At 38.3% G+C, this 14,399-nt stretch overlaps 1 protein-coding gene across 31 annotated transcripts in view; it reads left to right on the plus strand.

Moving 5' to 3' along the window:
- The window catches only part of clasp2 (cytoplasmic linker associated protein 2), a 68,522-nt gene that overhangs the window by 21,316 nt on the left and 32,807 nt on the right, over positions 1 to 14,399 (plus strand). For 30 of the 31 annotated variants that reach the window (XM_015372311.1, XM_015372313.1, XM_015372320.1 and 27 more), the window contains 10 exons: positions 58 to 128; positions 8,801 to 8,938; positions 11,107 to 11,180; positions 11,261 to 11,353; positions 11,437 to 11,582; positions 11,984 to 12,119; positions 12,234 to 12,304; positions 12,914 to 12,973; positions 13,345 to 13,422; positions 13,527 to 13,694. In XM_015372311.1, coding sequence (XP_015227797.1) covers positions 58 to 128; positions 8,801 to 8,938; positions 11,107 to 11,180; positions 11,261 to 11,353; positions 11,437 to 11,582; positions 11,984 to 12,119; positions 12,234 to 12,304; positions 12,914 to 12,973; positions 13,345 to 13,422; positions 13,527 to 13,694 — 1,035 coding nt within the window. Of the gene's footprint in view, positions 1 to 57; positions 129 to 7,675; positions 7,896 to 8,800; positions 8,939 to 11,106; positions 11,181 to 11,260; positions 11,354 to 11,436; positions 11,583 to 11,983; positions 12,120 to 12,233; positions 12,305 to 12,913; positions 12,974 to 13,344; positions 13,423 to 13,526; positions 13,695 to 14,399 lie in introns of those variants that run through there. The other variant, XM_015372337.1, reaches the window with a different exon arrangement.

Below are 14,399 nucleotides of genomic sequence, written 5' to 3' on the forward strand. Positions count from 1 at the left end.
TTTGTTTACATGCATCAGTGCTTTGTCTCAACCTTCTTTCTGTTTTTATTTTCACAGGTTACAGACAATATTCGCTCGGTTTGATGAAGCCTTGAATTCTGGCAACATGGCTCTGAGCCCGAGTCACGGTTAGTATCTCTTCTCACTTCTTTGCCACAGCTATATTGGAGTCCTCATTTCTTTTTCTTTTTGCTCTTGCTAAGCGTTGGGTGTGTTTATACCTGCATTAGACTGAGCGATTCTTGTGCGTGTCTAAATAAGCAGATGCTTTCGTGGTCACGTCTGTTTGTTGCTATGAGCTCTTTTAAGAGGACGTAACAGGATTAATGGTTTAGTGTGTTAGTGTGTGTGTTTTCTGACAGAGCATGACCTGAACTCTGGGCTTATTTTGCAGATAAAATATATATTTTTTGTTCTTGTTGTCCAGCAGTGTAGATTGAAACTTTAAGTAATGTTTGCTTTGGTTTTTAGACTTGAAATCCTATAATAAAGCAGACAAGGAGCGTGGTTGAATGATAACGGTCTTTAATTGGTTAAAGAAAAAATAGATCTCTCTTTATTATAGGGTAGTTGATTTGATTGATATTTTAACTTTGATATAAAATCATTATATTATAGTCAGATCAGTAAATTGATGTTGGAAACATATTTGTAAAATTAGAATAAATACATTTACTTGTTGCTCATGTATGCGTTGGAAGTTTAGTTAATGATTATTTGTTTAATCGATTAATAATCGGATAGCAAAAGGTTCCCAAATGAAGATTGTGAAGCTACTACTGGTTATGGCTAGAACATTTTATTTTTTTCTAATTTTGACTGAAAAATCTTTAAAAAAAATATATTTACAACTTTTAGTATAAGTACTGCTCAAAGTGGGTTGATCTCTAAAAATATGATTTTTTTTTTAGAGATGATCTCAAAAATAAAATGTTTGGAAGTTTGACAGCCTAGGAAACCCTTTTTCTCTATGCATGATTAAAAGTCTTTAGGTCCAGTAAAATCAATTAGCTAATGGGACAGAGATGTTAATAAATATAAACTGAACTTAAACCTTTACTCTTGTAAAGCTCCATTAGTTGTAGTAGACATGGTAGAACTCACAATAAGGTTGTCATGATACTAACATTTTAAACTCAATATCGATGGCCAGGAAAACATTTGATACTCAATACAATTTTTGACACCACATAGAAAGAAATTGATAAACAATTCAAAGGGAAAAACTCTTGTTTTTAAAATCTCAACATGGAACATGCATTCATAACAGAACTGCAGATGCTAGTTAAATAAATGTTCAAAACTAATAACCCGTAAATCTTTATTAGCAATGGTAAAAAAGTTTAAGCACATCTCCAGTTTCAATGCCATGTAGAAATAGTATAGTATCATGATGCAACATTTTAGTATCAATACTTTTGTTAACCCTAACTGACAATCAAAAACGTTACTTTGTAGTTGCATGTACTATATCACTAAATCTTCAAGTTCCTGTTTAGCGTAAGATTCTTAAATCATTGATTCTTTTGCTAATTTTTTTTTTCTGTAACCATGCAGGAGTCTTTATCAAGCAGTTTAGACTTGAGTGTTATAATTTGATTACATTTTTTTTCCTTCTTTGTCCCCTCGTTATGTAGCAGTGCAACGGTTTCATCATGAATATCGTAGTGCTAATAAACTCTGATCATTGAACTACTAAAAAAAGTCAATGTTAGAAGCATTTGGGACTTGAACTTTGTTAATTATATTGTTCAAATTCACATCTCTCATTGGATGTTTCCACACCAAATCTACCAAGCATTATTTTCTCAGATTAAATGCTGAAAAATAATCAAACATTATCTCCTAATTATCTCCTCACCCATCCTCAAACTCTTCAAAGTAACTACACTCTTCAAAAGTAACTAGTACTGGTTTTAGCCCAGTCTCCATATAATTATAGCGCTTCAGAAACCTGAACTTTGTAAAAGTTTGATATTTTTATAGTTCCTTTTGTCTCTTCCATTTATCTACTGTTGGAGCTGACTCTTCAAACATGGCTCCCATCAGATATTTCCTGCTGCTAAGATGCTTTGGATAAAACCCACCATCAAGCCCCTGCGACACAGTAAACTAAAGAGCATCTTAACCTTTTAGAAGTCGAACTTGTGTTTCAAATTCTTCTGCAGTCACAGGAAATCACTTTTTTTTGTTTGTTAAACTCTTGTCTCCCCTTTCAGATTGGTGCCTCCTCAGTTTTATTTCACTGGTCAACCTGCACCTGAAGTGTATACTGGTTTTTATAAAAAAAAACAAAAAAAAAAAACCAAGGGGTGATTAAACAATAGGAGACTAATCTGCAGTCAGTTTATTTTAACTGGCCTCTTGTCTAGAAATCAACAGTCTGACTGGTTCCGATATGTGCTGCAAATTCCATGATAAAGAAAATCATAATAAATGTTAGTCTCAAAATAAATCATAAAAAAAAAACAAAAACAAAAAAGCAAAGGCATTAACAAGAATAGCAAATGGATGGAGCAGATGAATCCACAAATGTAAGCAGGAGTAAAGAAAAATCACGCTAATATGGCACAAAAATATTAGCCGGCTAATGTTTCAATCTGACTCTACTCTCAGCCTTTCTTTTTAAAGCCAGCTTGACTCAGTCTTTTCTATTCAGGCACATGGAAGTGTTCCCTTTCCTCTTTACCTCTCTTTAGGGCAACTCTTGGCATTTGCTTTGAGGACAGAAAAAGGAAGCTGACCGAGATCTGTGGCCAGAGGCCCAATCACTGCGCTGTGTGCCTATCACTGCCTCTCCCTGATTCATCATGACAGAAACAGAGAGCAGCACTGAGGCAACAAAAGAATGAAGGGATGTAGGGAGGAAACAAATGAGGGGAAAAGTAGAAACTGAAGAAGTGAATTTAGGGATGTCCTTTTACCTTTCAAAATTGTGGCTAACCGAGGTTGATGGGGTGACGAATGCGCCTATGTTTGTTTAATCCCATCTGGTTGTGGATTTTGGCACCCAGACATTATGCTGTCAGCATATGGTTTTAAATTGAAAGCAGCTTAAACCCTCTGTACTTTCACCCATGAGCTTTGGCACAGATGGACAACATCTGCACTTGTGAAAGGAAAACTGGGATGTCAGTTGTCTCTAATGTTCAACCGGATCATTTTTGGAAACCCGTACGTGTCTTTCAATGTGTCCAGTCTATTTCCGTTACAAGATAAAAATGATGTGGAAAAATATTTGCTAGACGATTAGAACTCATTGTTAGAGGCCAGTTAAACCTCAGAGATTAGAGATGGTTTGTTTTCTGCCATATTAAGAAAAAATCAGAGCAAACTAAAAAGATTCAAGTAACAAAAAAAAAGCTATTTTAACTATCTAAAATAATGCTTAGTTCAGAGACCCAGATATTTGATCCAAGCTTCAGACACATGGTTCTGGTTTGAACCTGAACCATGACACAGCGGCTTGTTCTTGCCCTAACCACTACTTAACATCATTTAGCCCTATCCTACGGAGAGGAAGAGGAAATATCTATTTATGTGACCTAAACAGCTTTCCTTTCTTACACTGAACTAAAGTTTTAAAAATGAAGGACAAACGCACTACTCTAATTCTGCCTCTCTTGCAGACATAGCATTCTGCTTCAGTGCATCACAGGCTCTGCAAAGAGAGCCGTGACCCTGTTTCCAGGCTAGACTGGTTGCCATAGCAAAGCTTTTCTCTGAATATTATGGGTCATCCCTTTTGCCCGACTTGGAATAGTTTGTGTGTCTGATGAGATGGGTTTTTCTCATCTTCATAGAGTAGTCTGTCTGTCTTTTATATATGAAGCTGTCATCTTTCTTCCTCCACTTTAGTTTCTATTGGTTTTCTGTCACATTTTTCATCTTAACACCTTATTCATAATTTGGATTGAGATGGGAGATTTTATAGCTCACTTCTGAACAGCGGATGCCTTTTTACTTTTTAGTCTCATTCTGATTTCTTCTTGCTAATAAATGCAACAAATATAGGCTACGTTCACACAGCAGCCTGAAGTGACCCAAATTTGATGTTTTTTCCCATATGCGACCTGTATCTGATCTTTTAATGACAGTCTCAACAACACATGTCTGTTTTTTTCCAATGCGACCCAGGCCACTTGGCTATGTGGTTCTGAGTCTGATACGTATTTTATCTTTTCAAATGCGACCTGTGTCTGAACGGCCGGTTCATCATGAACGTCATTAAAACTTGACAAAGTTACTATTCTGCGTCTTGCTACACAGAGGTGGCAGGAAAACAACAACCATGGCGGACGATAATGTGCAGAATAGTCTTTATTTTTAACCATCTTGAAAAGATTGTATTGTTATGGTTGAGAAAGATCGCTAGATGCGGTCCAGCACTACCATCCATGTTTACTTCTGTAAACATAGAGCATGATTGCTTGTGACGTCACAGCGCCCTCTACTGTACATGCACGCGTTTAAGTTGTATGAATGTAGTTCACGCAGGAGATCAGCTACAAGTCGCGTATTCGGTGGGAAATCTTTCAATTCTCCCTGTTTTGACTTTTGAGTGCTCGGAACATGAAATTTTTTTTGGTAGATTATTATTTATTTGTATCAGAGTATAGGTGATGTCTCTCTTTGATCGTGATAAACACCAGTTTGTGTTCCTGGTTGTTGGTGAAAACTCACTTTAACAGCAGGTGCCACGAAGGAGACTGGCTCTACAGGGGAATAAAACAGTAACTCTCCCCCTGCTGCTATATTTAGCCTTCTGACATTGAAAACACTGTTTTAAAAACAGAAAATTTTCTCATTAAACGCTACAGTTTTTTTTTAAAGCTTTTTTACTTTTTTTTACTAAAGGGTGGTGTTACCTGTGTGAGTTTTCTTTAGTTTGTTTAATAATCAGAAAGAAGAAATTTCACTTTTTATCTGGCTAAATGTGCCTTTTGTAATTGCTTTATACATTTAGCCCTTATTTGTCCTAAAGTTCCTTACATGCAGTTATAATAAACATCTGCTGTTGTTTGTTTTGGTTGGACAGACCTGTCACTTTAAAGATGTCTATATAATTTTTCTCATTTCATAAGCATGGGTATTTTACCTTTGTTTTTTCAGAGAAAGATGATATCTTTGTTGGTGATGAGCAATAAACTAACTTAGTGGATAATTAAAAAAATGGCTTAATGAATATAACTCCCAGCTTTGTTTTTGGGTTGGATGGAATCGAGACCTACAGTTTTAGTTGGGACTCTGCTCACTGTCACTCTGCTTCAAACTCTGCAGCTTACATTCGATCACCATCCATCTGTGTTGGTTGTGTAATTTATTCTGGAGATGTCTGGTTACACTGGTGTAGACATTTTAAAACTTATTACTACAGCTGAGTTTGCAATACCTTAACTGATCATCTGGATCAATGCTTTAAAGTGTGTATTCTCTGTTATAATGATTTATACTTATTTCCCAATGGTAAGAATAATGGCACTTCTCTCATTAACCTGAATTAAGGAATTTACTTTTCTCTCAATGATTTGCCATAAATTTAGCCACCAACTGCTTTTTTGAACTGCCCTTTCTTCACATCAACACACTATTTTCCAATCTCAGAACCTTCAAAGCTTTGAGAGTAACACCAGTGCTGCCCCCTTGTGGTCAGAAGGTTTAGAAACGTCCTTCCAGATCTGCATATACTTCTCTCATCAGCTTCCTTTCCTCCTCCAGGATAGTTTCCCCATTTCTTAATGTCAGCTTTTTACTGCGTTCCAGATGATAGCGAAAAGACTTTACTCTTCCTTTTTTTGTCATTTATTGACTTTTTTTAGTTGTTTTATAGTATCTGCAGTTTAACAAAACTGGGGTTTGCACACTTAATTTATGCACTAAAGTGTTGCAATAGATTTTGGAAGATTGTTTAATCTATTTTTCAAATTGCTCCGCTGAAACTGAGAGAGGAGGGAAATCTCAGCCTGGAGTTTCCATGGCAACCATGTCTAGTACTACATGGGGAGCTGTTATCCCTGTTGGTGTTTTTAGGCATTTGTTGCTTTATTCGTGAAATGATTGTCAGTGTTTAATCACCATTACTGCCGTTCAGAACAGCAGGAAGTCTTAACCTGGTGGAGCCACCGGACGTTAGTGAATTAATGTGATTACACTGCATTTTCAGGGTGTTTTTTTTTTTAGAGATCCACTCTTTTTATATCGTCTGCACATACATGTACTCTCCTAGGGTCAGACTAGACAAAAGCAATTGATCAAGTAATAATGAGTTATAACTAATCAATGCCCAAATCATTGATGGATATTGCTGATTTTGACCCTAGAGTTCAGTAATAAAAATAAACATTTCACTGAAGAAGTAATCTATATGGAGGTTTGTCCTTTGGTTTATATCTATTCTTGGTCTGGACACTTATGTATTCATGTGTTAGCAGTAATTTGACAAAATATAAAAATAAAAGAACAGAATTAGATAATCATTTGGCTCTGCAATACTCTGCCGTGCAGAAGCTGCAGTGTATAAACTCTTCAACACATTTATAATTTGGAGATTCTGCTAAACATGTATTATCAGTAGAACTGCACAATTTAATCCCAATCTTCATTTAAGAGACCCTTATGCAAGGGATTGGTTAATTACTAAAATATGCATAACAGTTAAGTGTCCAATCCCCTTAATCCACAGAAATAATTTCTATGGTTTATGTGTTAATGTGGAATTTACTTTAAGCATTTTCGGGGTCTTGATACGTTTTTTTAAAATAGAAATAAATATGGATTACCTTAAACAATGGAAGTTTAAACTTAATTATCGTATTCATTTTACTTAAAGATAAACATCTGATATTTAGTAAATAATTGCTTTTTTTTTCCACATTCATGTATATACATTTTCTATGTTTAGTTTCTTTCTCATTCTTTTTGATTGCTTTGGTTCTAAAGGTCCTTTTACTTGCTGATATTTATTCAAATATAACGTAAAAATTTTTACCTTTAATAACTGAGACTAGTTTAAGCATTAAACTGTTCTAGTTTAGGCATCAAACAAAGCTCTGAAATCCATTTTGTTTAACTCACTAAAAAAGGGGAAACATATTGAATATTGTGCAGGATTGAATGTTTCAGATTTAATGAATGTTTTAGATTTTAAAGCTGGTTTAACCTTCCTAAAACAAAACAAAAAAAAGGTTTTGAATCGAATAAGAGATACAAATGGAATCCGGATGGTGAGACGGAGAGGGATGAGGGATGGTTAAGGCCTCAGATGGGTGGGGTCTTCCAGTCCGAATCATCACCTCTCTTTTGATCGTTATCTTTGTTCTTTTTAAGACTGGTCAGATGTGACTGTGGCTTTTTTGTTTGTTTTTTTCCTTCTTCACATTTTGTTCAAACAATGACTGTGTTGTAGATAAAATAAATGAGTACACAGCATGGAAGGGGGGTGTATTGCTGTCAGGGATAATGAGTTTAGGTTAGGCTGGACACAGAGCAGCCCCGTTAATATTCCCTCGGTGTCTGATTTGTGTGGGTCTCCCTTTCTCTCTTTCCCACCACAAACCGAGAGGCCTGCCTCCGCACTGGCTGGAGCAGCATGATGTCACCTCCCATCTGATTGGCTATGAGGCTGCTGAGAGAAGGAGAGAGGCTGAGGGAGGGGAGAAGGGGGGGTGAGACATGAAAGGAAATGCCGGCACTTGTTTGGATGGAGGGGAGCCTCTTTTTTTCTTGATTTTTGGACGGAGTGCGTTCAACGCTTTAGCCTCATCATGACGGGGGTGTGAGGAGCGTAGATGTGCGCGTGTCTGATTTGGGGTACGGCTCGGAGAAAAGAGGAGACCCCAGAAAACCACGCCCTCCTAGAAGCATGAGACGTCTTATCTGCCAGCGGATCTGTGACTGTGAGTGCAGGGATGGACTGAGCTGTGTGTGTAAATCTTAACGCATGACATGCATACACCTTTACATTCGCTTTAAACACAATAGACCGTCTGTCCATCAGACAAATGAGCTCCCTTCATGCTAGGGTCTTTTGGGTGGAGAAAATCTTTTTGTTTGCAGGTGAACGTGTTGGGTGGTGGCTTTAGCGCATTTCGCCATGGCTGGTTGTCAGAGCAACCAGAGCGCCACCACATTCTTGGGCCAACAGTTTGATCTCCACAGCGTGTCTGTTTGTGTGTCCATTTCTCTGGCTTGCTTTATTTCTGATAGCATCAACAGAAAGGGTTAGGAGGAGATACATCAGTCACTAGTTGAAATCTGTTGGGCTGGTTTTTCTATCTGCGTTAGCTTTTTCTTCCTAGCAAATGGAGTGGTTATAATTAGCATTGATTAATTCATTTCTGAATAAACTCTACCAAGCCGACTGCTGCTGATAGATTTGTATTTTTATTTTAAGGATGAATAAGAGGAATTTTCGAATCAATTTTTGCACTATGATTAGATGCAGTCATGCAGAGCATCATTTACCTTTGAATTTTCCTTTATCAATGCAATACAATGCAATCAGCAAAAATAATACACGTTTATGATACGTATTATACATACAAGTTCCTTCATGACTACATGTTTTAAGTCACTATTTGTGAACATTAATGAAGTTTGTTATTCTTGAGGAAGAGGAGACATTACTACAGACTAACATTTTCTTTTTCCATCTTTGCTGAAGAAAATGTTCTTAAAAACCTGCCTGGATGGTTTTTTTCTTTTTTTTAACTTTCATTTCAGCTTATTTAGATGACTCTTTCCTAACTTTGGAAGGATTTCGATCCCTAATGTGACACTGCTTTTCGGCTTCTCTTTACAGATCGTAGCTTCGATGATGATGACAGCGTGGACGGGCAATCCTCTTCAGCTCAGGCTACCTTCAAGGTTCCTAAAGTTCCAAAGAAACCTGCAGAGTCCTCCGCCGCACGCAGGCCCAGCGCTACCAGCGGCAAGCTAGGTGCTTTATTTACCTTTGCCTTCACACACCAGTTACATGCCAGTAAAATGAGTAAAGTCTCCAAAAGATAACCCTTAATTTAAATTTAATACATTTTTTTTAAAAAAAGCTCTAAGAAGACTTTTTTAACTTTAGTCACTGCAATTGTAAGCTATTCAAACACATGGTAGAGTTTTGCCTTCAAATTTTTCCTATGATCCCTCTACTGCTCCAAGGCACTAGAATTTTTTCACATCTTCAGATGATCATCAGTATACGTGCTCTTGGCATTCTGAATAGAGATGCACAAATCTGATATTAATATCTGTTATAATTCCAGTGTTAAAGAAAATTCTACATCAGGTATCTGTAACAATGGCAAAATCCCAAAAATTGTAAATACATTTGATTCAATTCAGTTTATTTATCATTACAATTTCCCCATTGTGGGACAATAAAGGGATTTTCTATTTCTATATAGCACCACTTTACAACACATGGCATCTCAAGGCACTTTACAGAGGCAATTTAACCAGATCATACAGCAAGATTGTTTCTATCTAAGGAAAACCAGCTGATTTCATTGACTCTTCAGCAATCCCTCACACCAAGAATGCTTATGGCGACAGTGGAGAGGAGAACTCCCTATTAACAGGAAGAAACCTCCAACAGAACCAGGGTCAGTGTGAGCGGCCATCTGCCAAGGCCGACCAAGGAGTTCAAGGGTTCAAGGAGACAGAAGTGGATATAGAAAAAGAAGCAGAGATACAAAAGCCAACTGTCAATCACTGTTTTTCCTGGACATGGCCAGGAAAAACGAGGTCCGAGCCAGGCAAACAAGGTCTGAGCCAGCTCCCATGTCAGGGGATGAAGGAGCACTTACAGTTAGTCACAGTCAAAGAAAAAGTGCTACACTGAAAAACAGGACAAGCTCCAATATCTATGAACAAAGGTGTTGATGGCAGCAGCACATCAAATAATTCTCTCCAGGATGGTGTCACTGCCGAACAGGAATAGGCCAGATGAAGCTACTATGATGAGGAAAAAGCAGACAGAGCCGAGCGTTAGAGATTAAAGAAACAAATACTGCAGAATGGGAGAATAGAGAGAGAATGAAGTAGAATGATGAAAAAGGGTCCCTTTGTCCTCCAGCAGTCTTGAGCCTATAGCAGCACAAATGGAGAGAATAGCTCAGGATAACCTAAGTAAAAAAAAATGATCAGCGCTAAAGAAGCTGGCCTTTCAAACTGTTGTCTCCTATAACAGGCATCTCCAAAGTCAGTCCTCGAGGCCCGCTGTCCTGCAGGTTTTAGAGGTTTCCCTGCTTTAGCACAGCTGATTATGATGATTGCAGTAGACCAAAAGCCTGTTAATCACCTTTAAATTAAAATCAGCTGTGCTGGAGCGAGGAAACCTCTAAAACCTGCAGGACAGCGAGCCTCGAGGACCGACTTTGGGGATGCCTGTCCTATAACATTAAAGGCAAATTAAATTGAAGGAAAAAGTGAGAGAAAAAACGTTCATGAAGTGCAGTTTTTGAGATGCATCTTTTGACGATAAAGGCCTATTTTTCCTCACATGCATAACTTGGTAAAATACTGCCGTTTTAAGTTTGTGCTCTGTAAGAACATTTCCCTTGGTAGGTTTCTTTTTACTCCATTTGCATCCAAATGAAATTACACCCACACACTCTAACACACCCAGATCCTACAATAACTGCTAGTGTTAGTAGGTTACTATGCAGAAATACACAAGGAAGCTTATTTGTGTAGCATAGTAAAGAATTGTTTTGCTTGGTGTTTGTAGCAGCTCTACAGCAGCATCCTTCCTGGTGGATAACACCTTCCCAGCTGGTCCAACTCATTTCATAACGAGTTCATCTTTGAATGCTCTCTTTACTCTCCAGGTTTCCTTTCTTCCTTCTCTCTTCACTTCCCCCCAGTAAGGAGTTGTAATTGACCTATAGGCCTATATCCTGCGGTAGGATACGGGCCTATAAGACATCCAGACCCTGGAGCATCGTGATTGGCAGACTCATTACTGTCTGGACGACCATTAGAGCACAGTCAGCTATGTCTGACTTTGTGATTTTAGCCGACCTGTACAGAATTATTGCAACAAGGGTTTTATTCAGTCTCCAGTTTACATTTGCATGGATTTACTCTTCCTCTCCCCTGTTTTTTCTTAAGTTTCTAAGGAGAGTGCTGGGGCAGTTGATGAAGAGGATTTCATTAGATCCTTTACAGATGTCCCTACTGTTCAGGTACGGTTCGACCATTAGACATTTCTTAATGTTCATCTTTTTATTGGATCACATGTGAACAGTGCTCCTCCCTCTCTTAGATCTACTCTACACGGGACCTTGAGGACAACCTCAATAAGATCCGTGAGATCTGCTCTGATGACAAACACGACTGGGACCAAAGATGCATCGCTGTTAGTTCTTAACCCCATTGTACTAATGGAAGCGAAGGCTCTCACTATCCTGTCTTTAACTGTATTTTGGGTTGTTTTTGCAGCTGAAGAAAATCCGGTCCCTGTTGGTGGCGGGCGCAGCCACCTACGACTGTTTTTACCAGCATCTACGGTTACTAGACGGCGCCTTCAAACTTTCGGCTAAAGACCTGCGTTCACAAGTGGTCCGAGAGGCCTGCATCACTGTGGGGTGAGTTCCTCCCCTGTATTTATAGAAAATATTTACAGATTGACACAACTCCAGACCAAAGAGAAATGGAGATGGCTAATATTTCAATTCCTACACTTCACACGGGGAAATGGGAATAAAGTCGTAAAAAAGAATCAGTCCATCCATCCATCTCTCTCTACTGTCTAAAAAAACCCTCCAGTAAGGATTCATTCTGGATGTTTAATGAATCGTCTCATGATAAATGTGGGAGCAGTAATTGATTACTGGGAAGAAATAATTTAGATTTTCTTCTTTAGATCTGCTGATAGGTCAGCTCGGCCGATGGCTTAAACCCAATGCTCTGATACAAAATTAAACAGCACAGCATTCATGCTGTTTGTGTTAAATTGGGTCTAATCTCCTGTCTATTCCTTATTCAGCCATCTCTCGTCAGTCCTGGGGAATAAGTTCGACCATGGAGCCGAAGCCATCGTCCCTGTTCTGTTCAACCTCATCCCCAACTGTGCTAAAGTCATGGCCACCTCTGGTGTATCAGCCATCCGCATTATTATACGGGTGAGTTTACTCAAAACACTTCCTCTGCCCGTATTTTCCTGCTTTGTTTAGGTGCACCTTTTGTTTGGGAAACCGAATATAAGAGCTTTAATTTCAGATTTGTTGTTTCTGCAGCACACTCATGTCCCACGGCTCATCCCTCTGATTACCAGCAACTGCACTTCCAAGTCTGTGGCTGTGAGGAGGTGAGAAAAACACACACATGGATCCTAATACACCAGCAGACAGTTGTTGGTGTGAATCCCTTATAATTCGTATAGCCTCTCAATATTTAATGTTCCAAAACTGCTTTTCTTACTGTGATCTATTGCTTGTTCTTAGCTAATTGGAATCAAATATATTAATCATATTTAAAGACACATACAGAAGGAAAAAAAATGTATCAAATCTCAGCGAATGAGTGTGTTATAGTTTGTAAGATGTAATTTTCTAAACACATTGAATAAACATTATTTTGTTGTAAAGTCTGTTTTCTAGCAGCTAGAGTTAGCTTAGCGTTAGCTTAGCATCGCTGCATTTGTTTTTTTACTGTTTCAGAACTGTCTTTTCCAACTAAATAGTAAAGAAAGTCCAAAGCAATTATAAACAAATGAGTCAGAGGTCATTAACACAAATTAAAGTAAAAATTGCTCATGGTTAAACACTTCTGGCAATGATTCGAAAGATGCTGTTAGCCTGTGACTGCAACAAGGTATTCTTGGGTTATTTGGTATCGGCTGTCGGTTTATGATGATGCTGTTATGATGTTGAGTGTTTTTGTGTTTGGTTGATTAAACTAAATGTGTAATCTGTAGGCGCTGTTATGATTTCCTGGACCTTCTCCTGCAGGAATGGCACACCCACTCTCTAGAAAGGTGAGGACACGAGTTCAGTCTCAGTCTGACTTATTAACAGTTATTTAGGTCTTTATTGCAGCATCTGTAAGCGCATGTTTGTTGTGCAAAACTGTTAGCTAATAGAGTCCACCCATTAATGTTAGGTTTGATTTGATAATTGACAAAAAGGTCAAATTATTCAGTTGTTTTAAACTTGGAATAAATATATATATATATATATATATAGAGAGAGAGAGAGAGAGAATGGAGCTGTGAGTTCCTACAGTTCAGAGAGGTTGAAATGTCATTAATTGCAGAGAGAGATCTGCAGGATTCATGTGAATCTTTCATAAATTTTAACACTTTTTTTCCACTTGGCCTCCTTATTAATTTATTAATTTCTGCCCCAGACACACTGCAGTCCTGGTAGAGAGCATCAAAAAGGGTATCCGAGATGCCGACTCAGAGGCCAGAGCGGAGGCCCGCAAGTAAGACGGAAGCAGAGACATTCCTGAGAAGGATTTACCTCTCCACCGTTTATTAGTTTTGTGTTTTTTTTTCTCCCTCCTCACTTGATGTTTTTCTCTTTAAGGGCCTACTGGGGTCTGAGGAACCACTTCCCAGCAGCAGCCGACGCTCTTTACAACTCCTTAGAAGCGTCCTACCAGAAAACGCTGCAGCCCCACCTGAAGAGCTCCGGCAGCGTGGCCTCACTTCCCCAGAGTGACCGCTCCTCTTCTTCCTCCCAAGAGAGCCTAAAGTAACGAATATTCAACTCTGTTCATCTGTAGCTTAGTTTACACGTTTGAGCACGCTGAAACACTTCAGTTAAATCTTTGCACTGCAGTAATTTTAGAGGAAGGGGATTGACCCAATTTCTGATCTCTTACGCTATGGAAAGTCTGTTAATCTGCTCTCAGCTTGGCAGATCTTCCTTTCCTTTAGTATGTGAGCGAATTTACATGGTCGTCCCTTTACAGACGTACCCCTAAATCATCATCCTTTCTAAACCTGGCATTGAAATTTAAACCAAGCTTAATTTACTTCAAAATTTCATCATAGATGCATGTTGCTCTAGACCATCAGACTTGACAGCAAATACAAAATAATGCTGCACTTTATATACACATAGGGATTACTGAATCAGTGGGACATGGTGTGGAGGTGGTCAGAGTGTTGTTCTTCTGATGTATAATAAAACCCCTTATTAGTTATTCAGTGACCTTCAGGTCATTAGGTCAGAGGATTAGCACAGGTATCACTAAAGATGTTATTTCAGAGGATTAGCACAGGTATCACTGAAGATGTTATTTTTTTCAGGTATTGTTGTCGGGTGTCAATTTTTGCAGCATCTGGATGCAGCTTGTCAACTCTTTCCTCTTTAGCTCCGATAACCGGGGTTCTGCGGGTCATTAAAAATCATTAAAAGTCATTAAATTATTTTTTTTTTTATAAATTAAGGCCT

This window comes from Cyprinodon variegatus, unplaced genomic scaffold, assembly GCF_000732505.1.
Source record: "Cyprinodon variegatus isolate N-32 unplaced genomic scaffold, C_variegatus-1.0 Scaffold71, whole genome shotgun sequence".
In the NCBI taxonomy this organism is placed as follows: domain Eukaryota; kingdom Metazoa; phylum Chordata; class Actinopteri; order Cyprinodontiformes; family Cyprinodontidae; genus Cyprinodon; species Cyprinodon variegatus.